The sequence below is a fragment of the Borostomias antarcticus genome (genome assembly GCF_949987555.1).
Source record: "Borostomias antarcticus genome assembly, chromosome: 15".
In the NCBI taxonomy this organism is placed as follows: Eukaryota; Metazoa; Chordata; class Actinopteri; order Stomiiformes; family Stomiidae; genus Borostomias; species Borostomias antarcticus.
The window spans coordinates 13175137-13202651 of NC_140248.1; the positions used below are offsets into that span (position 1 = coordinate 13175137).

At 45.3% G+C, this 27515-nt stretch overlaps 4 protein-coding genes across 4 annotated transcripts; 1 reads left to right on the plus strand and 3 right to left on the minus strand.

Moving 5' to 3' along the window:
- Positions 1-277: 277 nt before the first annotated feature.
- arhgef15a (Rho guanine nucleotide exchange factor (GEF) 15) lies at positions 278-5229 on the minus strand (the record flags this gene model as incomplete). The annotated part of the gene is made up of 14 exons (XM_084450252.1): positions 278-444; positions 573-677; positions 835-914; positions 1115-1282; positions 1407-1561; positions 1667-1759; positions 1908-1982; positions 2112-2241; positions 2389-2541; positions 2632-2792; positions 3176-3429; positions 3832-3896; positions 4031-4766; positions 4968-5229. The coding sequence occupies 14 exons, from the start codon at positions 5227-5229 to the stop codon at positions 278-280; spliced, it is 2604 nt and encodes an 867-aa protein (XP_084306378.1).
- Positions 5230-6396: 1167 nt separating this feature from the next.
- Positions 6397-11080, minus strand: grk1b (G protein-coupled receptor kinase 1 b; the record flags this gene model as incomplete). Its single annotated transcript, XM_084449712.1, has 7 exons — positions 6397-6686; positions 7252-7453; positions 7637-7761; positions 8148-8231; positions 8473-8630; positions 9480-9607; positions 10382-11080. 7 exons carry the CDS (start codon positions 11078-11080, stop codon positions 6397-6399), a joined length of 1686 nt encoding a protein of 561 aa, XP_084305838.1.
- Positions 11081-19939: 8859 nt separating this feature from the next.
- On the plus strand, positions 19940-22150 carry rangrf (RAN guanine nucleotide release factor). The gene is made up of 5 exons (XM_084450533.1): positions 19940-20319; positions 20481-20597; positions 20693-20855; positions 20950-21044; positions 21161-22150. The coding sequence occupies exons 1-5, from the start codon at positions 20228-20230 to the stop codon at positions 21276-21278; spliced, it is 585 nt and encodes a 194-aa protein (XP_084306659.1). The 5' UTR covers positions 19940-20227; the 3' UTR covers positions 21279-22150.
- A 467-nt stretch (positions 22151-22617) lies between these two features.
- Positions 22618-26844, minus strand: slc25a35 (solute carrier family 25 member 35; the record flags this gene model as incomplete). Its single annotated transcript, XM_084450449.1, has 5 exons — positions 22618-22788; positions 23020-23154; positions 26053-26205; positions 26299-26364; positions 26473-26844. 5 exons carry the CDS (start codon positions 26842-26844, stop codon positions 22618-22620), a joined length of 897 nt encoding a protein of 298 aa, XP_084306575.1.
- Between the last annotated feature and the right edge of the window lie 671 nt (positions 26845-27515).

The window sequence follows — 27515 nt, forward strand, 5'->3', positions numbered from 1 at the left end:
GCATACCCAGGGCTGGCCCGGAGTCCAGCGTCCTATCACATGACACATAATATCTGTCCAATAAAGGAAATATTTGCAGAAATGTGAGTTGTTTATTGGTCAACGAAAACACTTTGAAGAAAGTACTTTTTGGATTGAGGTCAGTTAGAAGTTTGGTTATTTAAATCATTTTTAGATAGACATGGAAAGCAGATGAAGACCTCGAGTCAGTTCCTGAACCTCTCCCAGAGATCTACAGGGTGATGCTCGATCCGATTTTTGATTGGCCACACGAGGATCAGCATGCTGCTCCGCTCTCCGTTTCTGTAGCAGCTGCTGCTCGAGAGAACCGGAACTGCTCACGAAGATTTCGTCTCCTCACATGTTCGTTAGTTATCTCCAGCACATTCCTGGCAGGGAACCAGCCCTTCTCTCTGTCGGAGAGACGCATCCCCTCGTACCAACCTGGAGAGAGCAGGTGTTCAGACATGGCAGAGTGATGATATAAACATCTTAAAGTAGACCTCTAAATATGAATGGGAGAAATGGCCCATGGAGAAATGGTTGATCTTGTTCTAGTTTGGTCTGCTCACCCTCATGGGTCTTCCGTAAAATGTTGATGATGTCAGCAAGCTCCAAAGTGAGCTCATCAGCTTGCTGGGCAATGTACTGCTCCACACACTCCGCCTGTGGACAGTCTGAAACACACATCACATAGAGAGCACTGTATCCTCAAATTACGGAGGCAACCATATGTGGTTATCTCCATTGAAGGGCAAATGGCACATTGTTCTGTCAGGAAGGACACAGATCAGTACATGAATGCTCTTGGGTCAATCAGAGGTGTTTACTCACCCCAGTCCTCATAAATCACCTCCTCCTTGTTTGAGTCACTGAGTGAGGGGAACGCTGCCATCCACCTGTGCATGTCTGACCTAGACAGAGAAAAAGAGAAAGATCTGGCTTCTCTGCCACAAAGGAGTGTGTGGAATGGATGCCATCTTTGCTTTAAGCATGACGGTAGATCTCTTTAGCATAACTGGGTAGGCTATGATGTGTTGGGATTTTTTTTGTGCAACTGCAGGGGCGTATTAGCCTGGAGGCGCGTTGCGCTCGGCAGGGTGTATCTTCTCACTCTGAGGGGGCGTTCAGTAGCCGCTCGCTGGCCTTGCCCCTGTGATTCTCCAGCAGCACCAGATAGAAGGCATGTTCAAACCTGGACCCCAGGTCAGCTGACTCCATAGCAGGCCGCATCTGCACCAGGGAGCGGTGGGCGTGGTCTGTCACCACATAGCGCTCGGGACTGGAAACGACAGGCACGCGGAGGGGGGGGGGGGCAGTTAGTGAATATGAGTGTATGGAACAGTTGGACAAGTAGCTGTTTTTGCCTCTTTTTTTTTTTTTAAAGCGTTCTCAAACTCCTGCACCTTTTTTTATATGTGATGACGAGAAGGTCGTTGAACAGGAAGAGGTAGATGGGCGTGGGTTTGTGCCGGGCGCTGAAGAGGGACCCGCTCTTGGACAGCTCCTGGAGCTCTCCTCGCTTCTCGAGGTGGCGGTTCTTGGAGATTAGAGGAATGGCCTGGGGATGATGAGGTGAGAGAACAGAGGATGATGGTCCATGCACCTCATCCACACTGCACTTTACATCAGCAGTACTGGTGATTCATGTGAAGAAATGACACACCTTGAGCTGGTGAAACTCCAGGGTGTTGGCGACATGGATGAGCTCCTCCATCTGTTTCATCTGGCCAACCTGTGTGTTGGACTCCTTGATGATCTAAATATTTCAAAGTAATATTTAAGAAACATGGGGGATGGGGTTAAGTACTGAATAAAGTTTGCTTTAAATTTGTGGGTTCCAGAACTGGGTTGAATTCTGTGTGCTGTAACAGGGTTGAATTCTGTGTACTGTAACAGGGTGGTACCTCAGAGACCGAGCCCAGAGCCAACGAGGCGCTGTGTTCCTCTGTGGAACCCTCCGGAGTCCTCTTCAGGATATTCTGTGAACCGACAGGCACCGTCGCAATGAAACACCGCGCTGACACGGGCGGGAAAAAACATTGGCACCTCAGGTCGCGGAGCTCCGCCCTCCTGGACACCCTCCGCCTGTGGACGAGCTGCTGGCTCACCTGGATGAGGATCTTGATGCGTGTGATCCTCTGGAAAGGCAGTAAGAGGAAGGAGGAGAAGGGCAGCCGGCGACAGAGAGGAGACTCCTCCAGCCTCCTCATCTCAGCAGAAAACGCCCTGTTGCTCTCCCTGCGCCGTAGATGGGTTAAGGGGTCAGATGTCATCGGGAATATGGAGCACAAACACAATCTGCTATTTGTGGACACGCAATGGGCTCGATGGGTTTATCGAGTGCAGTGTGTGTGCGTCTGTGTGTGTGCAGGCGTGTTGACTCACATTAGGGAGCTATAGGCCTTCTCCTGGTAACCTTGGTTACGTATATAGTCAATATAGACAGAGAAGTTGTGCAGGGCGTGCTGGTGGATGATGTCACACACATCAGTTATCATGATGCTTTCATCTACTCTCTCCAGTAGATCTTTGAAGAACCTACACAAGAGAGACCTCAGGATGAATGTGCTCACGTTATCTTCTGTTCTTCGCCCCCCCTTTCCCCGTCTGTCTAAAGTTCTCACTCACCTCTCACTCACCGCACGCACGTTAAGGATGTTGGAGAAGAGAGTCCTCTTGTCATAGATGAGGATCGTCTCCTGAAGGGACCGTGACATCAGGAAGTGATCAACGAGCACTTCCAGGGAGCGGAGGTAGGAGGCTTCAGAGGTGAGAACCTCAAACAGGCTCTGGTAGTCAGACAGACAGAAAAACAGTCTCAGACTCAACGTTATGCTAAATTACAACCTTGGATTGTTTACTATCCTTGATAACTGATAACCCTCTGTTGACCCTCCATAGTGGCATTCGTCACTGTCGGGCAGAATCCTCGTATCACCATTTTGATGATTTTTTATTTTTTATTTTTTTCTTTCAGTTGAAAGCTGGGACTACCCTTTACAACCTCTGAACACCTCCCAGCCCGGGACCAATTAAATGCACTCTAAACAACAACAACAACAACAACAATGTGTGTGATTTTATGTTTAAAAAAACAACATAGAAATGGGAATGTTCTTTTCAACATTCTGAGGATGCATCGCTCCCCCTGGTACGGTATCACTTTAATCACCTCCTGCCTCTGCAGCTCCTTGTGGCTGAGTCTCTCCAGGAGCCCACTGTCTCTGACCACAGACAGGTCCTGCCACAGGATCACCTCTTCTGGGCCCCTCCTGGTCAGAGACAGCCCCTCGGGCAACAGCACCCCGCCACCCCCCTCCACCCTGACCTGGAGGTCCACACTGGTCCTCCTGGTTCTCTCAGACACACTCTGAGCATTGAGGGCATCTATGGTGGCCTTGGCCTGGTAGATCTGGTACAGAGGCCCTGTGAGGAGAAAGAAAGGAGAGAAATCTTCAGACCGTGTTTATTAAGCCAGGTTCACATACTGTACAGCAGGCGAGCTGGGTTCAGAATGTCCTTCCCGTCATGAGTCTCTCCATTAGATTTTACATGTTGAATCTTGAAAACGTCAGTTTTAGAACATTACACTTTCCAAATTGACAGTCACAAAACAATAGAATTTCATTCTAAAACTTCTTAAAACCATCTTGACTGTTTGTAAATACTGTAAGTATGTATGTATGTATGTATGTATGTATGTATGTATGTGTGTGTGTGTGTGTGTGTGTGTGTGTGTGTGTGTGTGTGTGTGTGTGTGTGTGTGTGTGTGTGTATGTAAACCCAGCATTTGGCCAAACATTCCCATGGTGGAGGGTCTTCCTGTACCATCCTGACTCTGTGGTTCCCAGTCTGTGGAGATTCTCCTTGGGCTGTCTGTATGACACGTTGGCCTGCGGAAACAAACCTGCTGGTCATCTCCATGTTTATCATGAGACCAGACCTGAAACTGTAGATGACCACACTGTAGATTTATCTATAACATTTGCGTGATGATGGTGGTGAGTTGCCTCTGTTACAAACTTACTCCTCTCCTTTCTCCATGTCTAACATGACGAAATTGTCCCATTCATCAACAATATCATAGTGGGTGGAAGGTGACTCGGGCGGCTGAGGGCGCGGCTGGACACAGGGCAGGACAGGGACACAGGGCAGGCTGGAGAGATAGGGCACGTGGAGTGGCGGTAGCGGGCACAGGATGTAGGGGAGAGGGGTAGGCTGGGAGGTGGCGGTGGGCTGCAGAGGGGCCGTCCTCCTGATGCCTAATTTAGAGAGAAAGTTTGCTGCCCTAAGAGGAGTCAGCGTGCTTTTCGGAGAGGGTCTATGGGGCTGGGAGTGTACCACTCCAGAGGACTCCTCGAGGACAGTGAGATAATACGGCTCTTCCTCCCCAGTGATCGTCTCGTACACCGACTCCTCCTCCTCCAGCCGCGGGCTGTTGTGTACGGCTCCGATCTGCCTGGCTGGTTGGTGGACCTCAGGAAGGGGAGGTACCAGGAAAGGGGAGGTACCAGTGGATGGGGCTGGGAAAGAGTCCCTCCTCATAGTCTTCTTGGTATCGTCCATTTCCTCCTTCTTCTCTTCTCTCCCGTGTCTGCAGTTGCCATTCTCATATTCCTCCACCTCTTGTACTGGTAACCACACCAGCTTCATGCCAGGTCTCTTCAGGTGACAAATGCAGTGAACAGTAGGGGGCGCTGCCGGGCTTTGGCTGTTACCCACAACCCCACAAATAGGCACATTTTCTTCCCTTCCATATGGAGCTGAAAGATGAAGTATAAGCGAAATGTAATGTTTACCCCGTCACATATTTAAATACATTCACAGTACACAGTGATTTCCCAAACTCCCCCCCCCCCCCCACAGGGTTTATTAAGGTTCATATCTATCTATCAATGCACTTTTTTTTCATTGCACATTTGACCACATTTACTCCTTCATCGACGCTCACAACTACAACCAACCTGATCTGCTTCCTGGTCCTCGTGCAGGTGTGGGTTCAGAGGATGATTGTCTCCGGTGAGAGGAGCAGAGGCTCGCCGCAGCTTCACCAGCAGCCTTGCTGGTCTCAGGGCCTGACCCAGGCACCGCCTCAGTCTCCTGGCTGCTGAACTGGAGAACGATCCTCTTTACCTTCCCCTCCTGGCTCTTCCCCCCATGGTGGCCCTCCGAGGCTTTGAGGTGTGGTTTTGGAGGAATCGTTGGCCGCGGTTGAACATTCTTCATGACAGAAAATGATAGATACTCCTCCCTAACCTTTGGTAACAATGAAATGCCAGAACAATATTGGAGGGGAGTCAAAGATTTAAAAAAAAATAGTCAAAGGCTGGACATCACCATCACACCCTTCAGAGACAACAGCAAAGATAAACACAGTTACTTTCATAATGAATACTGATAGTTATTCAGGTGGTGATGACACTGTATGTATGTGCATACCTGCTGCTGCTGCTGCTGTACTTCATCTTACACAAAGAGTGATTTAACATAGACTATTTTCATCAGGCCACTTCTGCATTTCACTTTCGCTTTACTCACAGACCGAAGAGGGAAGTCCATACTCATACTTTGGTTGAGTGTGCACAAGGTATATCAAATAAGAAATGTGGATATCGATGGATAAACTACAAATTTACAATATGAAATTACTTAGGCTCATCTACAAGTTAGAAGCAATTTAAAAGTTTGCAAACTATGACACCAGTCTATTCTCTTACCAGAAGTCAATGGACTGATTCCATAATGTCTGTGTATAGTGACAAACAGTAGATAATGGTAGTACCATAGGCTCTAGTGTTAACACCTGATGTGCAGCAGTCCAAAATGTGTTTTACCTGAATCCTCTGCCTGTTAAATAAAACAGTATTCAGTAGTGCATTGCAGTATTTTATTGATTACTCATGGAACTACAAAAGGTGTTTAATGTGATACAAACTAGATTTGATTTACATAATATATGACATACTGTATATATAATAACATATATAGACAAGTAAAATATACATATAATAATTTCCTTGCCCATTACATACTAAAACAGCTTATAGTAAGTGCTAAGTGAGTAATGGGATATTTGTTCATTCACTATTTTTATCACATTCTTTTTTCTTTGGCCAAAAAATAGTTTCTATACAAAATGTTAATTACATTGACATATTGTAAACGTTCTCAGAAATCCTCTATTTAAAATTTGTAATGTAACATTACTTATTCTGTCTTTGTCTCTGTCTATATACTTTATACAATTTTATTCACCATTGATATGGTATACATAGGACTGAATCATTTCCTGCTTGCAATGGCATTGAAACATCAGCACATATCCTTGTCCTTCTCTCTGTCTCATGCCCATCCCTTCTTTTCTTTGCTCCTTCGTTTCCCAGCTACTCTGGCTCAGAGCAGAACACACGCTCCGCCCTTGGCCTCGACGGGGACATGGTTGGGGTCAAGGTCACTGGGGAGCTTGCCCTTCCCCGCCCAGACGTTCATCTCTCCGAACACTCCCGTCTCAATCATCTCTTCCTGCCACGGGATAGGGATATTCCCAGACGCAAAGTCGTTGTAGAACTCTGTGTCCTTGTTATCAGTGACTACACCCTTGATGGTGCTGAAGGCGCCCACGTCATCGATGTTTTTGGCGTACACCATCTTGGGGTCAGGGACAAATGGGGGCAGCATCAAGCCTGTGAGGATTAGAGTAGAGTGTGTGTTAACAGGAATACCGTTAAAAGAGACTGTTTAATTGGAGTGCAAGTTATTCTCATTCAGACAGTGAAGAGCGAAATAAAGCCATGAATCACAAACTGACCCTGGCAGTGGTGGGTTTCAGTGTGTGTTTTCTATACTGTGGTGGATTTCAGTGTGTGTGTTTTCTATTCTGTGGTGGGTGTTAGTGTGTGTCTTTTCTATATTGTGGTGGGTTTCAGTGTGTGTACTGTCTATTTTGTGGTGGGTTTCAGTGTGTGTTTTCTATTCTGTGGTGGGTTTCAGTGTGTGTGTTTTCTATTCTGTGGTGGGTTTTAGTGTGTGTGTGTGTGTGTGTGTGTGTGTGTGTGTGTGTGTGCTCTATTCTGTGGTGGGTTTCAGTGTGTATTGTCTATACTGTGGTGGATTTCAGTGTGTGTGTAGTGTCTATTCTGTGGTGGGTCTCAGTGTGTGTTTTCTATTCCATGGTGGATTTCAGTGTGTGTGTGTGTGTTGTCTATACTGTGGTGTGTTTCAGTGTGTGTTCTGTCTTGGTTCCGTCACCTGCTTCCAAACGTCCCCAGTTGAGGTTCTTGAAGAAGGGTTGACTCTTCATCTCTGCACAGTCGTTGTTCTTGAATCCCAGGCGTTTCGCTGGATCCTTCTCCATCAGACCTTCACAGAAAGCCTTGCAGTCTTTACTGAAGTTGTCTGGATACGAGACAGGGTCATTCAAGATTCGCCGAGTCACCTCAGTGTTTTCAACCTGAGTGGAATCAAACCATTCACATCAATGATTACACACCTTAACATAATGCAACACTCAATCTGATTTCACTATATGACACTTTAAGCTGCTTGAAATTCACTCTGTCCCTCGGGTTGTACATCACAATTAAACCTATCAGATGTTGACCAGTAGAGCAGACTGGTTGAATTGGTGACTGACCTTCTCTCCTCGAACCCTGAAGGGCCCTTTGGCAGCAATCATCTCATACAGGGTGATCCCCAGGGTGAAATAGTCCACTGTGTAGTCATACTCCTTCTTTTGAAGGAGCTCTGGGGCCATGAAACCTGATGGAGACCATGAACATGAATGTGATTCCCAGGTGGCACAGAGGCTGGAATACAGAACAACACATCATCAGTGATGATTTAATATCAGTTAAAGGTGCAATGTGTAGAATTTTGTGGCAGAATTTTTGTAGACTTGGGAGAAATTGAATATAATATTCATAAGTATGTTTTAATTAGTGTATAATCCCGTGAAAATAAGAATCATTATTTTTTGTTACCTTAGAATGAGGCCTTTATATCTCCATAGGGAGCAGGTCCTTCCCACAGAGGCCGCCATGTTGCACCATGTCATTGTATTCAGTAGGTTGCAATCTGCAACTTCACCACTAGATGCCACCATAAATCACACACTGCACCTTAAACTAATGTGTTCCTCCTTTTACCTGGAGTGCCTGCATATCCCGTAGTTTTGTTTTTTCCTGGTGGCAATTCGACAGCAAGACCCAAATCAGAGAGACGGACATGTCCTGGGGGAGATCAGGGAGGGGTTTCGAGTCAATATGAAGAACAACTTATTGGGATCAATCACTGCTGGTCTAAATAGATATAGTTTATAGTATTGAATCAGTTGTAAAACGGTCTGGTTGTTGGGTGTGCTAAAACAGTGCTGAGGAGGCCACACAGAAAGTGTATGGGATGTGATTACACTCAGGTTGGGTTGTGGGCCTACAGTAGGCCCATACTTAGTGCCTTTGGGATAGTGCCCACCTGCATCATCAAGCAAGACGTTCTCTGGCTTCAGGTCCCTGTAGATGATCCTGTGCTGGTGGAGATGCTCCAAACCACAGATGATCTGGGCTGTGTAGAAACACGCTCTGATCTCATTGAAGCCAGGATTCTTCTCATCCACATTGTACATGTGGTACCTAGATTGCGAGACAGTGAAGCAGGTGCAAGGTTGGAGAGAATGACCAGAAAAGTAAGTCAGAAATTGGAGTTCAATATAGGAGAGAGATGAAAGTGACAGGCTCGAGATCTGTGTGGACAAGTCTGACTCAACGGATGTAGGTTTTGGGGGTAAGCCTTGTCATCTGTTTATTACTGCCCAATCAGTGGCGCAGATTCATGTGGTCGGCCAATCAGTGGCGATGGGAGATTCTCCCAGACAACAACAACCTAGTAACTGCTCCGCCAAAGACAGTTGTGATTCGTTTAAAGAAATACAACGTTTTGTTCCCCCCTATCCCTTAATGGTAATGAGTCCAGCCAGACCTTTCTCCGGCGCCGGCATGTAAATGAAGTGTGGAGATAGGCCTGGCTATGCGAGACTACTGTGGACAGTCAGAAGCTGTGTTGTGTTGTGTTGTGTTGTGCTGTGCTGTGCTGTGGGCGGGCCCTCAAGTTTATTCTCTGACGTCATGCCCTACGCACCCGAGGGACTAGCCAGTATATCAGTGAAGTTGAGCTACCTTAGGCTGATTAGAAGAGATTAGTGTGAGTATTCAGGGTTTCCACACTGTAGCCCAGAGAGAGATCACTACCTGTGCAGCGCTGCGTAGACTAGGGGTGCTGTACAGTATGTGTGTACAGTATGTGTGTGCGTGTGTGTGTGTGTGTTTGTGTGTGTGTGTGTGTGAGAGAGAGTCTCTGAGCCTCTTTGCCTGTGTAATGTCTGATTTGCAGGGGTAAACGTTGTGTATACAGTAGCCTACTGTACGTGTTCACTTCTGTGTGGCACGCATGCGTTTGCTTGGGCTTGGTTCTGCATGCTTTACCTGAGATCTCCTCCGTTCATGATGGTCATGACTAGACAGAGGTCGTTCTTGGTCTGGAAGGCGTATGCCAACGATACGATGAAGCGGCTGTGTACCTTAGCCAGGATACGCTTTTCCACAATCGCTCCCTAAAAAATGAGCAAAAAGCAAAGTAAATATACGCAAAAAAGTTTTCAAGCATAAAGAAGATTGCATAAGGAGGTATTAGCTCAATAGGGAGGGACAACCCCAGGCATCCAGATATCATCAAATACAGCTAAACTTGACTATACTTGACTATGTGTATTTTTATTCTTGAAGCCTCTCTCTAAGATATGGATATCAAAAGTCACACAAAATCATCTTTCGCTGTCTAAGGTAGGATCAGGCTGTGATGATGTGAAACGGGTGTTGTCATGACTCTTGGCCCTGTTCCATCCATCTGGGTTATAACGGACTACAGGTCAAGCCCCTCTGGACACTTGTACAGTATTACTGTATCCAGAACATAGTCAGCACAGTTTGACCAAGAGGTTAATCTCCATTACCCACTAATGCATAGACAAGCAGGGGGCTGTGGCCAGGGACTGGCCTCTCTATGTCGGGCCCTGAGCTGCTTTGCAGGGTCTCCCAGAGAGCCACAAGCCTCTTTGGACTGAGCCATTGTGGACCTGATTACAGGTGAACTAAATCTCTGCACTCACATAGCTTGGATAATCTTGTCTCTCATCTCTCCCTCTTTTCCTCTTTCTTGCCAGTGTCCCCTTGCTTTTATAGGTATCTAGGTGTGTGTGTGTGTGTGTGTCTGTGTGTAGAGCAAGTAAGTTCAGGGTCACCTCGGGGATTTAAATTAATATAATTACTGTACAAGACAACATTAACAGTTGGTACTGTGTGTTCCCAAAAGCAGACCAGTGATCTACCTCATAGCCTTTACGTTTCTTCAGCCTCTTCTTGTTGAGCTTTTTGTTGGCGTACATCTTGCCTGTGGCCCTCATCTGGCAAGCATGTACCTCCCCGAACCCTCCCTTACCCAGCACCCTGAAGTCCATGAACCATTCCTCATTGACAGCCTGGCCCTCCAGCCATTTGAACTGGACGTAGCGCAGGAAGAACATGCTGTTCTTGAACCCCGTCAGGGCCGTGGCCTCCAGGTGCTTGAGCAGATGCTGCTCGCTCTCTTTGAACAGGTCGTTGCGGGTGTTCTTGTGGTCCTCCTTCACTCGGCTGACGGCCTTCTCCTCCAGGAACTTGCAGAAGGTCTTGGAGGCCGAGTCGTAGTACTTGTTGACTATCTTCTGGGCCTTCTGTGCTCGGTCTTTCTCCTGGGCCGTGTTGTAGTCTTCCATGTCCTTCCACAGCTCTCCAGCATTCTTATGGGTGGCCTCGCTCTCCAGGTACTGCTGGAAGAGACGCTTGCCAATGGGCTGCTTGTCACACATGCTGTTGAAGGCCTGGTCGACCGTGGTCTTCATGTGCTGACACTTTGTGATGTGAGGAAGGTTGAGCCGGGCGCGCATCTTCTTATCACGCATGGTGGCGGCCGCGGCACCGTCCACACTGCCACGAGCGGACACGTAGGCCGAGTTGGCCACCACCGTCTCCAGACCTCCGATGTCCATGGCTGGGCCTCCACCTGGTGCGCGCGCACACACACATACACACACACACACACACACACACACACACACACACACACACACACAGGGCAATACACTCTCAACAAGAGTAACAAAGCAAACCTGACCACACAATTGTGTATCATCTGTAAGAGTAGTATAAGAATATTTTAATCTTTGTGTATGTTTATTCATTGTAGATGAGTCATGATACACCGATATGTCATGATAATCATGAATTTTAAAATGAAATTACTCATGTAAATAATCCAGCCATGATATATCATATTTAATAACAACAATTACATTTTAAAATGAAATAATAATGTAAATTAAAAAATGAATGATTAGAGAATCATAAATTAGACCAGACTGTAGGTGATAGACCTGAAACAAGACTCTAGGCTGGATATCTCTACTTTCCGGAATCTCCTAAATCCAATTAACCCTGAACAATAATACCTGAGATTTGCTTTGCTCCCATGCACTGACATATGATCCCAAATAGTACCCTTCTAAATACACAGGTTTTAGTCAAGCAGAATACTCAACCCAGTCATTTTACACACACAAATGTCATTACACAATGATACTGTGCATTGCTGGTGCTTTGATTAAATTTCAAAGCCAATAGATTTGCATTGTTAAATAAAGAATCAATATCCTTTTAACAAAATTAGTATTTTGTAGTAATGACTCACATTGTACATTCTATGACATGTTTCCCAGTGCAACAAGGGAGGATATAATCTGAGTGATAGCTAGATAGACTATTAGTAAAATAAATAAATACAAATATAATCTTGTTTGCCTGGAAGCACTGCGGCGTGCAAGATTTGTCGCCAGCATCCCTTTACCACGGTCATCACTACTAATACTGTAATAACTACAATCTTACAAAAAGTCATTGCTAAATTGTGCAGCCAAAACAATTCAATTTCATTGCAGCTCAAACTGAAACTCAAAAGATGACACTTCAGTTGGAGAATGAGAATTGTTAAGAGCCATTTTTAACTAATAAGATGGAGATGATTGACCTACCTCACAGTCCTTGTCTGTGGGGAAATCAGTTCAAGGAACGAAGAAACCAAACAAAATCCACCATATAATCCCTTTTTCCTATTGGCTACTTATTTGTGTGCTCTCCATTTGTTCTCTGCCGACTAGTTAATAAATAAATCATCTATATCCTCTGTCCAACTTGGCTGTACATGCTGTCTGCATCTCCTCCTCTCACTTTTGGCCCTGGAACATGGTGTATTGCAAAGGTGGGAGGATCAGGTCTAGGCTTACTCTACATTTAAAATCCTACTTGATAGTTCATTAGCTCACAGGGATTATGTCTCTATAGTATCAGGGAAAGCGACTTGTCAGAGGCTATTAGTGTAAATCTGCAATGGGGGTGATTACTGGTGGGGGGGGGTTGAAAACCCAAGTGACACAACTCTCAGCCCGTCTCAAAGAGTCTCAAAGAGTTTTTTTTTTCCAGCTTCAACTTCTGAAACAATTCAAATATTGAGGTAGAATTAATAATAACCATTATTGATCTACCAAAGAGAAACATGGTGTGTTTATTTGAATTTAGAATGAAGCTCAATTTCAGGTCCTACAATAAGCACTTGGTCATGTCTGGGCGGCTGGGGCTCAGAAGGTCCTCGGTTCGATCCCAGCTCCTTTCATCGGGCCAAAGTACCCTTGAGCAAGACACTGGACCCCAAATTGGTCATGGATGGCACGGTGGCTTGGTGCGTTACTTGGTCCCTATCCCTACCTGGGTTCGATTCCCACATGGGCGTTCTCCTGGGCCTTTCTGTGTGGAGTTTGCATGTGTGGAGCTGGCATGTTCTCTCCATGCTCACTCGAGTTCCCTCCACATAGAACCCCAATATGAAAAACATGCAGAAGAACAGATGCTCTTCAGTCCTGTCCCTGACCAGGACATGGACCGAGCACTTGGCCTTGTTCCCCAGGCGCCACTGATAAGGTTGCCCTCTGATAAGGCTGCCCTCTGACAAGGCTGCCCTCTGACAAGGCTGCCCTCTGACAAGGCTGCCCTCTGACAAGGCTGCCCTCTGATAAGGCTGCCCTCTGATAAGGCTGCCCTCTGACAAGGCTGCCCTCTGATAAGGCTGCCCTCTGATAAGGCTGCCCTCTGATAAGGCTGCCCTCTGATAAGGCTGCCCTCTGATAAGGTTGCCCTCTGATAAGGCTGCCTTCTGATAAGGTTGCCCTCTGATAAGGCTGCCCTCTGATAAGGCTGCCCTCTGATAAGGTTGCCCTCTGATAAGGTTGCCCTCTGATAAGGCTGCCCTCTGACAAGGCTGCCCTCTGATAAGGCTGCCCTCTGATAAGGCTGCCCTCTGACAAGGCTGCCCTCTGATAAGACTGCCCTCTGATAAGGCTGCCCTCTGATAAGGCTGCCCTCTGATAAGGCTGCCCTCTGACAAGGCTGCCCTCTGATAAGGCTGCCCTCTGATAAGGCTGCCCTCTGCTCCTGGCTGCCCCTGGAGGAGGCCTTGGATGGAATAAATGCAGAGGACAAGTTCCACTGGCGACACCTGAAGATGTGTGTGTGTGTGTGTTGTGTGTGCTGTGTTGTGTGTGTGTGTGTTGTGTGTGCTGTGGTGCCACTCTCTCACTTGTGTTGTGTGTGCCACGTGTGGCTAATAAGGACCCTCAAGGTTCAGTAATTATTTTTATTTATATTTTTATTATGATGATGATTGTTATTATTATTATTATTGTTATTATTATTATGCGTGCAACTGTAATTTGTACACCCAAAGTAAACACTGTGAGACTAATGACCTGCCAATTCCTTCAATTAGGTGTATTGTTGTTGTTTTTGCTGTAATTTATTGTACAGTCTGAACGTCTGTCGATAATAATGTCTGTCTTGTTGTGTGTTAAGGGGATGCTGTCTCGGCCAACCAAATGTCCCCCTTTGGAAAGAAAACTAGAGCGGTTCAACAATAAACCATAATAGCAGCAGAATGGCAGTCACAGGATGGAGGAGGCAGGCAGAACACAGATCAGAAGAACGGGGTGGATTAGCTGGATGTCTAAGAGCATGACACAGAAACAAGGATTGTGATTCATAAAACCAGGTCAGGATGGGGGAGGGGGCGGGGTCCATGAGGGGAATGATTAACATTTATGACAAATGTAACATTTTGACAAAAAGAGTTGCAAGATTCACACAACATTCTCATTGTTTAAAATATGGAATACAATATACAAGATAAGCATCATAGATAGAGAGAGTAACAGAGAGAGAGAGAGAGAGAGAGAGAGAGAAATACCTAAATTGGATTGAGATCATGGTGTTAAGGATAAGGAGATGGGGGGATTGGGATCATGTCGCTAAAGACTGTAGGTAGAACCCATGAAGTCAAAGAGTAGGGTCTGACACCATACTATACATAGACTAACCCCTGTATCTGATCTTTCGGGGTCTTAACTCAGGATCCAATTTAGACGGGTTGAAGAGAGTCAACACGTGACCCGTCCTGTAATCCAGCTCAATGACCCATCAGTACCGAGCCCACCCTTCCTTCCTCACCACCAGGACCAACACCTCTGCCCTGCTTCCCTGCAGAGTGCGAGCTGATGCTTTGGTCATACACAAACTCTCTATATGAACCCTCTGAAAGCATTGGGTAATGCAAATTGGCTTAGCTTTCAGGAAGAACAGTTTGACAATGACTCGTGCATGAAGGTAAACATCCATTCTACTCATACTCATATTGTTTTTTTTTTCTTCTAATCAAATTTTTTTTTTTCTTTCACAATATACAAACACCATATTGCACAGCCATAGATAAAACCTTGCACATCAATGTTCATAGAACATCAATACCCATCCCTGTATAATATGCACAAAGACAAAGACAAATATAAATGACTAAAAAAAGAGAAAACAGACAAGAGACAAGAACAGCCAAAAAAGAAATAAAAGAAAACAGACAAGAAAACAAACCAGAAATGCCTTGTAACACAGTCACCCAGCAAAATCATATCCTATTCTCCCCATACCCTAGGGGCAAAAATGTATCCCACTGGTTGCTGGGCCACTGATAATATTGCCCATTGTTTCTAAGAGTGTCCATGTTTCTGCTACTCTGTGGGGGATTCAACAATGCAAAATATATAAAATGACTAAATAAAATATGTATTACATATTTATTTATTTATTTTTAAGAAAAAAGGGACAATTCATGTTTTTAAACAGTAGTGCCCGATGTTACCCAGCTCTGGAATGGACCTCATATCTGTCTATATTCATCCAATTTATTTAACCCAGAATATGTGATTCTTTCAAAGCTCGCCAACTCACACATTAAGCCTGCACATTCTTCAAAAGGAGGGACTCTGACCTGTTTCCAATACCTCAACAACACCCGCTTGGCTGTTGTTAATGCTAATAGTACCCATCCCCTGGTGTTGTGAGATTTCATACATTCATACTTTCAGTTATGCCCAACATAATACATTTATCCGATAGATGGACCTCTTGACCTACAGTCTCCTTGATAACATTCTTGATATTGTCCCACCAATCAGTCAATATTGAGCCGAACCATAGAATATGAGTAGTAGTACCATTTCCATTGCTACAATGCCAACCCATACTCTGACTAAACTCACTCCCCAGTATAAATACTGAGCTAGCTTTTCATCGGCATAGCTAGTTGAAACCGTGTCAGTCCCGCGGGAGACCTGGGTTTGAATCCCACCCTGGGCACGCCGGAACGTATGGGTTACATGTACACAGACCTCCACTCTATCTGACTGATAATGCTTTATACAGCTGAGGAATGGTCTGAAAAGCAGCCCACGAAGATGTTAGGCTGGTTGTTAAAGTCAGAGGTTTGGAAGAAATGAAGTTACACTATCACCCAGATTACACGTGTTTCCTGAATGTGGCTGTGGGACATGTTGATAACCAACCTTTCAAACAACATAATTGACAAAATCCAAATTAATGTGCACACAAAGCAAGCTGTTAAAAATCTGACCTATGCTAGGGAGCTTCAACCACCTAACACCTATGAACCTCAACCAGCTTACTGCTGTAAGTCGTCCCTAGCTGATTTAGTGTAGTGATAAAAACAGCACAGCAGCGAGCCACAGAGTGAAGTCAATAATATTCCAACAAGACAATTACAGCTAACTGACTCTGGTGGTGTCCTGGAAACCCTGGTGATTACGTCACCTCAGCTGTATTAGGCCCTGGACAATTGGACTTTCTCCGTACAGAGAGGAACTACACTTGACAGCAGAAGTAAAGTACAGACATGATCATGAAACCGCACCGAAAAGTGAAGAAGTGATACCATAGGATGTTCCCTATCTCACTTGTGAGAAGAAGATCACAGGACAGAGCACTCTAATGTAACCTGGTGATCTTACGGCTAACTCTAGTGCACTCTAGTGGTAAAAGGAAGAACTGTGAACTGTCAAGGATGTCCCACAGAACATGACAGAGTATAACCCTAAACTAGATTTGTGAAATAATTATGGAGTATGACTCAGACATTATCTGGGGGCCATGGGGCACTGGAACATGACAAACTCAAACAAAACATGACGCACGACAGGAGGACAAGATTCTGAAGTTTCTTGGAAGTCTATAATTGGAGTGGTAGGAAGGGTGCTGGTAGAACTGTAGTGAGCATTAGATGTGTGATGTGATGTGAGGTGAAGATGAAACAGTGTCCGTAGCTCAGATACTCTCTCATCTTACATCAGGGATCTGAGGGAGCAGCCTGCTTCCCTGTATCTATGGAAGAGAATAATATTGCGTAAGACAGACAGATGTTCATTGACACTTACTCCTTCCTGAAACTGTGTCACCAAGACAGCATTATTATATCGGAGTTATTACATCAAGGTTTGGAGTAAGACTTGAACGTCTACTTGCAGCATGGAGTCTGTGCATGAACAACATAGTCTTATGGCGTGCTCATCATGGATCGTACCTGCTTGCTTGCTCAGCTGCGCAGCTTGCTCCCAACCCCCGAGGGGCAGTTACAGTTACTACAGTTGCTTAGAGTGGGGAGCGGATAATCGGCAGTGTCATCCATATCTTCGTCCTCCTCCTCATCACTGTCTTTGGCCAGGAACCTCCGAGCCAGCAGCACCTGTCTGCTCTCCCTGAAGTGGACTTTCCTCAGCTCCTGAAAGCTGGGTCCCTCTGTGGGAGGGTAGGACAGAGGTAGGCGTGAGGTAAAACACGCACCCAACGTTCTCTCTCTCCACACAGCAGCACCCAACGTTCTCTCTCTCCACACAACAGCACCCAACGTTCTCTCTCCACACAGCAGCACCCAACGTTCTCTCTCTCCACACAGCAGCACCCAACGTTCTCTCTCTCCACACAGCAGCACCCAACGTTCTCTCTCCCCACTCAGCAGCCTCCAAGGTTCTCTCAACGTTACAGCCTGGCCAGGGCTGCTCTCACTATCTGGTGGAATAGAGTGTGCTGGACTTGGGTGTAAACTTCTAAAGATTCATTGCACATTTTATTTCCTCACCAGTGAACAGAGTGTTCTGGACTTGGGTGGAGACTTTGATTTTTGCTTGGATTTTTGCTGTGGATTTTTGCTTGTATTTCGGTTTCTCTGTGTCCGGTTGGGATTGATCCGTCCTCTCTGGGGTTATATCTATATGCTGTTCTTGGTCCAGTTGGTTTCCGGTTTGATTCCGATTTGAGACTGGTGTCTGAGACTGCAATGAACTACCAAGAAAATTCAGTGTTGAAGCTGTCTGATGATGTTTGGAATAAGTGTTATTTCCCCACAGTGACAAATAAAGGAACTGAGAGTGTAATTTTTACTTTTGCTCTTGCACCAGTTGTGAAATCATAGCCTCATTTTGAGAGGTAAAGCTATGGCTAGTTCCTGCATCATCCTTGAGGGAAAGTGACTGCCTAGAAGAGTAGACAAAACAGAAACACACAGGATATTCCTGGTCGGACAACCAGCCCCAAACAGTAAGCACCTGTAGAGAGAGAAAGAGCCAGACACACACTGACATTCTTTCCTACCGGTACAGCAGACTACACATTACCATGCAACAGTGGCGGGAAATCCATCATCAGCTGTAGTCAGAGAGTTGTCCATCCTGACAGGATGCTGAGTGGCCAAAATACTTGTCTCATCCCAACTCTGAGTCTTCTTCCTGAGACAAACAGCATTTCAGTAAAGTCCAAGGACACATAATTAGGGCTCAGTGTATCTTATGCAAAGCCATTCACACCTGCATGTCCTCTTACCTCTTACACGGACAGGCCTGCCCTCCTGATGTGCTGCTACCTGCAGCCCCATCCAAGGTGGTGACGCTGCATCTGAGAAACGAGGATGAAACCAGCATAATGGTGGGGATGGGGTCTTATTTAAAATGTCACATTGTGACGTGACACCAGCGTGTACTATGCGAATATGATGTCCTGTGATGTATAGCTTTCATGGGTGCACTCACAGGTGAGGCCTGGGCTTTAACTCCAGCCAGGAATGACAGCTAGTGGCAAGAATGTTGCCCTCATCCCATCTTTGTCTCTTACTGAGAAATAGAGAATGGAAGAACAAGGGAAAGACTGAGATCAAAAGGCCTATTCTGTCTCCTGCAAATGAGTCATTCAAAAAGAAAGTGGAACCTGAGGAATATCCAGAGTATGTAAAAACAAGAAGCTAGCTACCACTTACCGACATTTAGAGCTGTTATTATCTTTTTGCTTTCCTTCCGGATCACAGCTGGTCTTCAGGATGCCTTTGAGGGGTATGTTAGGGCTTAGATGTCCCTGCAGATGAGCCAGAGATCTGGAGGACTGGCAGCTCATGGGACAGTCAGGATTGTGGATCAAGGGTTCTGTATCGCTGGATAGACCACTTTTCTTCAAAATACCTTTTAATGGTATCGAGGATCCAGAGCCAGAGTCTGTCATTATGCAGGATGCATACCTGGAGACAGAAACCTCAGTGGGCATCATACATGACAGCACAGGGCAACATAATCAATTATCAATGGGGAAGTATGTGCTGATCATGCCACATTTATACTGTAAGCAAGATAAAATTTTGGTGTGATATACTAGAGAGGATTAAGTGTCAGAATAATATATTTATATATGGTGTGTTTCCCCCAATACGCAGTTAGAGGTAACTGCAGAACTACATATGCATACGACACTACAACAAAAATGGCAAGTGGTAATTTTCAGTTTTCATTTATGATCATCAATTTAATTTGACAGTGTGGGCATGAGTATGCCAACTTACCTAATTTGGTTGTCTCGATAATGATAATTTCTCTAAAGAGAATTTGCCGTAACAATTCATTAGTGACGTAATGAATGGAAGAATGACGCGAAACAATGAGTAAACCCGCATGTCCGCTAGAGGGCGAGACCCCTACACACACTCACGTTTCACTGTGCTTACTATTGACTGCACTGCCTTTTGTATTGTCCTTTTTCTTTGCTCTGTAGTCGCTCTTTGTACTGCCCTGTCTTTACACTGTCCTGTCTCGTCCCTGCAACGACCGAAAGCAAATTCCTAGTATGTTGAAAAACTGCATGGCCATAAACTGATTCTATACCATTCATGGAGCTATAATATAGATCCCATCCAACTACAACCGTCTTGGGGCCTCATTTATCATTGAGGTACGCCATCTTTTACACCTGAATTTACACCATATTAATACATCCATGATTTACACCCTTTTTGAAAAATGACCCCCCAGGTGTCTTTCTGCTCCAGTTCGGTAGGAGGCGCTGTCAGCGCCATTCAGGTTTGCCAACCGCCCTTTAACCTTAGACGAAGGAGAAGTGACTAACTGTCTACTTCCGCCCGAATTAACTTTGTAACTAATGTGAAGCTGTTATCGGTCTTTTCCAGTCCAGGTAGGATTAACCGATGGTTAGAATATGTTGCATAAAGCCTCATGAGCCTGTTTTCGCCCGAGTGGGTCGTGGTTATCATTTTTAGTGTTTGCCTGCCAGCTCTCTCGTTTAAATTAACGCTACCCAACGTGATCATGGGTCAAATTTAGCTGTCTAGTTACCGTCAGATGAGATATCTAAGGACATCCGGGAAAGTCGTTTGCCCATAATAATATTATATGGTTCGTTCCATTCCATGGTAGCCTATGCACAGTCTTAAAAAGAACGTTATGGAAGGTTACCCTTTGTTTGGGGGTGCCCTGTCAGCCTCTATCCCACACAGTGCCAAAGACATAAGGTGAGTGTGCCATGAGTTTGCTATTGCCTCTGTGCAATACCTAGCTAACTAAAGTTAACTCTGAACAGCTCAGTGACAGGTTAGCTGGGCTGCTGAGGAAGCTCAACCCCCCCTCTCTTTCACACACACACACACACACACACACCTCTACATGTGGGCAGTGAGCTGAGGGAGATCCCAGACAACCAGGAGGTGTTTGCCCATGGCGACACTGACCAGAGCGTCATTGTGGAGCTGCTGGAGTTCCAGGATCACATCGAGAACGAGGACGCTGCCAGGTGTGTGGCCAAGCTAGATGTTGTTCTGACACACTGACAGAATAATTCTCACCAAACAAACAAACAAAAGGGGGCGTGTCCATTCGGTCTTTTAGGTATCACTTTGAGGATGTTGCGGGGAGCAACAAGGCGGCGGGCCCAGGAACGTCAGAGGTGAAGGTGGTCGTGCCCCTGCTCAAACCTGACCTCTCTCTACAGGAGTGCAGCTCTGCCTGGCTCCTTAGAGGAACACAGTGCGTCTCCAAGTTCAACGAGGAGGTATGTGACGTTTTTGCAGAAATAACAATTAATATTCTTACTCCATGCACAAAGGGGGCTTACTAATATTTTTTTGTTCCGTCTTTAACTGCAGGCCAAAAATATAGTAACCATACACTTAGGCTTATTCCGGCTACCACAGTTCTCTACAGATATCATAGTAACCTTCAACGACCCCCTCAGCATCAGGTGAGAATTTGACCTCTTTATCAGCTTGTCACCTGAGGGCTTAACTTGTAATGTACAGATAACAGGCATCCTGAGTTTGTAGCCTGACGTCCCTCCTCCTCCCCCTTCTGTCTCAGCCCTAACAGTAGCAGTGCCGTTGGAATGGGAGCACAGGCCACAGCACCCTGGACACTTCAGGAATTCCACCACTTATTACAGTCTCTCCAACTGCACGACCCAGGAGTGTTTGGATAGAGGACAGGCCAAGTCCATGTCTGGATGCACAAATATTCCACTCGTCTCCCAACAGCCTGGGGCTGCCGGTTCAAACTAAAGGTTTGGTCCCAGTGGTTCAAAGATTCAATGGCATGGTCATGGTGAACCCACTCAAGATAGCACATTGCTGTCCTCTGGTGTTATTACAGTACGCTGCCAACTCAAATCATGAACTGTTAAGCTGATATGATATATTTCTATTACACAAATAGTTGTCTTGTAAATGTAATACACTTTATTCATAACTTGCCTTTCACAATGTCATCTTTATTTGCAGAACACAATGTCAGACCACTTGAAAAGGCAAACACCATTTAATCGAACCATGGTGAAACATTCCTTATTTGATAAGTAGCAAACTTTTATCTCTTGCAAGGTTGCATGGCACTTGAAATTTATTTGCGTAAAATACCAATAAATCAGCATCATAATATCTTGTGTCTGTTGGTTGGAGTTTCATGACTTAATGTCATGATCTTCACAGGTGCAAAGTTGTGAACATGGTCAGTAACAATGGTTCAGTGATTGATATTATGAGAAATAAGTCCCTGCCATGATCTAAAACAGTAAACATCCTAGCAGCATTTGAAATAAGAGCACTCAATGTATTAGACAACCATCATAGATCAGACTATGAAAAAGGAATTAATTCAAAAAGTATGGCAGGCGATCATAATGACCACTGACAATGCTTTTGAAGCTTAAAGCTTGTGTCAGTTCCCACTACTAAGCTGAACCACCAATTTTACAAGTGATTAATTGAATCAAACATTATTTATGCATTTGTTGCCATCTTGTTTCATATCTGGATGCTAGCTCTAACAAGATATTTATTTGTTGAAGGCTATTTAGACAGGCTTTGTTTTGGAATGTCCATCAAAAATAATGTGTAACATTACATATCAGTAAATACTATATGTGGTGTGGAGGAATACATGTATTTGTTTAAACATGTTTTGTCTATCACCCTCAAGTGGAATGAATTAACTTCTGTTCTCTTCAGAAACCCCTTCCCATTTCAAACATGGTCCTGTTTTGGTATGTTCAGCCACAGAATAGGATTCAAGGGTTCAGTAACCACATCTTTTTCAGAAATAGGTGCTCCACTGTGAGTTAGACATGTTCCAGTTATATTCTTATAGGAGTGTATAAAACTTGACCTTCACTCTCGTTATGACTTTTCCATATGAAGGAAGGTAACTCAAACTCTTCTGCCTCTCAGGACTACATTCATTCCAATGAGGAACGCTTAACGTGTGAACTTAGGGCTTTAATGGGTTACCTATTTTGACATCTGACTGCATCTCGCTGCCTGATGCTATCTGTATTGTTGGTAGACCTTGCGTAGTTCGTTCCAGAAGAGCAGAGACAGAATAGTGTGTGGGCCCAGACGGAAGTAGGAAGCCCCCAGGCCTTTGTAGAGTCCTGTCAAGCCCTCCTTCCTCAGCGTCTTCGAGAAGCAGTCCACGAACCCCCGGTAAAGCTCACCCTGAAAAGAAGATTACAATCTATCAGTCTCCAGAGGCACATACTCTTAACAGGCCTGCACTAAATTGGTGTGGGTGAACACAATGAAAATCAACATGTGTTTGTAATATTATACACACAATCAACATGTGTTTGTAATATTATACACTGTATTTTGCACTTCATGTGTAGAAGATTAACACTGATGGCCCTAATAGAATAAACATCAGTCACCTAAAAATAAAAGGCTTACCTTTCCCAGACGATCCACAGGCTGGTTGTACAGCCGAGTGCTGACTACATCGAAGGGTGTCATGGCCAGTACCACCACCACACTGCTGATCATCCCTGCTGTCAGAGCCACCAGCCAACTCCCCTCAGGAAATATCTAAAGAGAAAGAGCAGTGGAATACACTGTTTTGCTCAGGCAATGTATCAATCAGTGGTGGAGTGAACTGTCCACAGACTTCAGGACAGCAGAGTCGCTGTCCATCCGCTACAGGCTCAAAACTCACCTCACTACCAGGATCCTCCCTATCAAGAACCTACGTTAAATGCAATTATTGTAAGTCACTTTGGATAAAAGCATCTGCTAAATCAGGGTTTCTCAACCTTTTGTAACATAAGGCCCGCTTTTGATTGGAAAAAAAACAAGACGTGACAAGAAAAGGAGAAAAAATTAAATGCTTAAATTATACATTTTAACGTGACATTATTATTTATATGTAAACTCTTGAATACATTTAGAAAAAAAAGAACGACCTTTGTAAATTACCAAACTTTATTTTAATTTTTGTGTGTGGCTGTAAGCCAGCACCTAGGATAGCATTTGTCCGGTTGTCACTCCCTCCCTCCCCCACTCCGGTCAATGTTGACCTGCATTTCTCTGTTGGCACCACAAGAGGCAGTAGTTCCACCACACCAAAATAAAGAAGGACACCAAAATCAAGCCGCCGATCTCCAATATACAAGTAGAGTAGCGGTGAAAGTATTGGACTCTCACCTGGGAAATCGGGGTTCAAGACCTGATGGGGATGATTTTATGGGACTATACCTCAAACCTCCCAAACCTTTATCCCTTACCTTTGTCCAGAAACAGAAGTTGAACCAATTGCCGCAAAATAGCTAACGTTACTGGAATCATCAGTGTAACTGTTTTAGCCACTGACCGCTACCATTAATGTTATGGAAGCTGCCGCTAGTTGTTGTGAGCTCATGAGCTAACTGGCTATCCCGCTCTTATTGTGCTGGATTAGCATTGAAAGCATTGGAACTGATGTGTCCAGGCGACAAGACCTATCTTAATTTATCAGACATTATTTTATGTCATTTCAATTCACAGCTATTTCAGTGGCATGACTAGCTTCCGTCCTACCAGTCCTGAACAGAAACAAGCCAGCCACGCACATAAGCCAGGCTTGACCTGGCCTGGTTTCTAACCATTTGGCAGTAGCCTACCACTGCCTCCATGGCCCTCTGCGGACCCTGCTGGTTGAGAATGGCTGTGTCCCGCTTGTCTCCAAGGTGTTAGAGAAAGTTGTGGCAAACCAACTCACCACCTATCTGACGGCGAATAACATCGGAGACAAATTCCAGTCAGGCTTCCGTAAAAATCACTCTCCTCCGAGTAGCCAGCGACATCATGATGTCCTTGGACTCAGGCAAGTGCTCTGTGCTAGTCCTCCTAGATTTAAGTGCGGCATTTAACACCGTTGACCACAGCATTCTTTTATATAGGCTTAGGGACTGGGTGGGCGTGGCGGGAACTGCCCTAGAGTTGTTTGCCTCTTACCTCAGTGAAAGATGCTTCTCTGTGGCTGTCGGCCCTTACAAGTCTTGACTCCTACCCCCTTCACTGTGGCGTTCCGCAAGGTTTCGTCTTGGCTCCTATCCTGTTTGCCCTATACATGCTCCCGCACATCATCAGTAAATTCCCCAGTGTCTCCCACCACTGTTATGCGGATGACATCCAGCTCCACTTTGCATTCAAACCAGAGAACATGCAGAGTCTCAGCACTCTCCTTGAGTGTCTGATGGCCATTGAGGGCTGGATGGCAAACAACCTCCTCCAGTTAAATGCTGCAAAGACCGAGGTTCTAGTCATTGCCTCTGACAGTGTCACAGCCAGGGTGCAAGAACATCTAGGGCCCCTCAAAAACAGCGTCCACCCTAATATCAGGAACCTTGGTGTGCACTTTGATTAGTCTATGCACCTGGACAAACATGTCAAGTCTCTGTGTCGCAACTGTTTTACCATCTGAGAAACATTGCTAAACTCCGTTCTATTGTGTCCCGCTAGAAATGTATGTCCATGCATTTATGTCATCCAGGCTTGACTACTGTAATTCATTGTTCACATGTCTCAATCAGTCATCCATTGACCAGCTTCAACTTGTCCAAAATGCAGCTGCCAGATTACTTACCAGGTCAAAAAAGTCTTGTCACATTACACCCATACTTGCCGCCCCGCACTGGCTACCTGTCTCTTTCAGAATCCAGTACAAGGTGTTGCTCTTCACCTTCAAAGCCATCCACGGACTAGCCCCCAGTTACATCTGTGACCTCATCCACCACCACACCTCCAGCCGGACTTTGAGTTCATCTGACCAAGGTCTCCTGACAGTGCCTCGGACGCAGCTAAAGACAAAGGGGTATCGGACTTTTGGGGCTGTGGCTCCTAGACTTTGGAACGCGCTCCCACAGGATCTGAGAGCTGCGGTTTCTGTGGACAGTTTTAAAGGGCAGCTAAAGACTCACTTATACAGACAAGCCTTTGCGTGCTAGGCCGTCTCTATCTGCCACACTCTCTCCTTTCGGCTTGCCTGTTTTCCCCTGACACTGACCTCTTTTATGTCACTATGTTTACGTGCACTCTTTCTCTTGAATGTATTCAGTGCACTTGTATGTATCTGATTGGACTATGTTGTTTTTAATGTTCCCACTGTAAAGCTCTCTGTGCACTCGTGCTACGAAGGGTGATATATAAATAAAATTGTACTTACTTACTTACTAAATGACTGTAATATAATGTAACTAACGTGTGACTGGCGCTGTTATCAATTACCTATGGTTAACCATCATCAAAGTAGTATTCCAAAAAATGGTTGATCTACTTTTGATGACCCTTCACAGTTCTGATTTAATTTTTCCACCCTACAGGCTTATGCAAGGTCCATGTGACTGGTTGGGGGGGAGGGGTAAAATGGAGAGCACACTAGTGGGAATGGAGCACATGCTGTAAAAACCTACAATGTGGAAACTATGGTGAAGAAACTCTGTAAGCTACCTGTAAATCTGTAACAAGCTCCTTGGAGGAAGAGAAGGTGGAAAGTTGTGCCGCTGACCCCACGCTGACCCTTGGTACTGCAGCACTGGCGCCCCTCCACAGGCCCAGGAGGCCATGTTGCCTGTGGATGGCTGCCAGGGCGTGGACCATCCCCTGACAGACCGATGGAAGGACAAGAGTAGGATTTAAGTTACAGATGAACACTCGACAAACACTCGATATAAGAACATATGGGGGATTTCTAACCTGGTGTTTATATTGATGTCCAACTGCGATGGAGGAGGTGGACTGACTCTGAAGGTGAGTCTTTACCTACAGTATGTAACAAACATTTTCACACAGTTCTGTAATTAAAATGTCCGCACACTGCAAACTGTAAACATGAAGGCTTTCACATAATCACTAATCTAGCCTACTAACCAAATAAATGGGACTTCCCATCACAGCACCCACAACGCCAGCACCTGCTCCTGCGACCGTGGTCTTGGCTGCACTGACCCTTCCATTCGTGTGGATGTAACCAGATGATTCAATGACTGCATACGAGCCGAGCCTCACACCATTCATGAAAAATTGATATAAAAGTCCTGGGACTAAGCCCTTCTGTAAACCAGCCAGTCCTTCTACTTTGCCAACAGTGTAAAATGCATGGAAAACGTTGCGATAGTATACTTGGTATGTGCCCCTAGTTTTGAGCTCCCCTTGTAACTGCATCCGAGTTTTCACTACCTCGAGTGGGTTGGTGAACAGACACGCACCGCAGGCGGCCGCTCCGCTCAAAACAAAATCCATGGTCGAAAACGTTGTCAGTTAGCTAATTGACTAGGCTTATCGTTTGTTAATAAATTACTATGTTCGGTTTTCCCCCCTAATGTCTTGATCGATATTCAGTTTAATGAAACGAAATCGCTTAAAACGAATCAACATACTAATCACATAGTAGGCTACAGTACACCGACGAACAAAAATGTTGACGCATAGAAATGTTAACAGTGCCTTTGAAACTCCAATAGGGCTACCATTTTCTCCGCATGATTTTCAGTCTGTCCTTGTCGTGTCTATTCATCCAAGCGCAGACATTATGAGTACGTGTGGATGAATACGTCCTTGTATGCCGTCTTGACCAATGAAAACGCTGAGTTTTCACCCATCCTTCACGCTGCCCTTTCTGATTGGACACTCTGGACCACACAATAGAGTTTCTGTCACTCGGTGTACAGACCGCGTCTCCCAGAGATTATCCAAACAGATGAGATCGTATGTTCTATTTCGTGGAGCTCCGCCCCACAGGGCTAGCTCCTATTGGCTAGCGAAACCCAGCTAGCTACATTGACTGAAGAAAAAAACATACACGCACCTGTGTCCAACCAGGTCCGGTGCACCACTGTATAAGCGGGCTACGCCCGCACATCTGCTCCTTCGAAATTTTCAGCTCGCATTGCTACTGGAGAAGATAAGAAGAT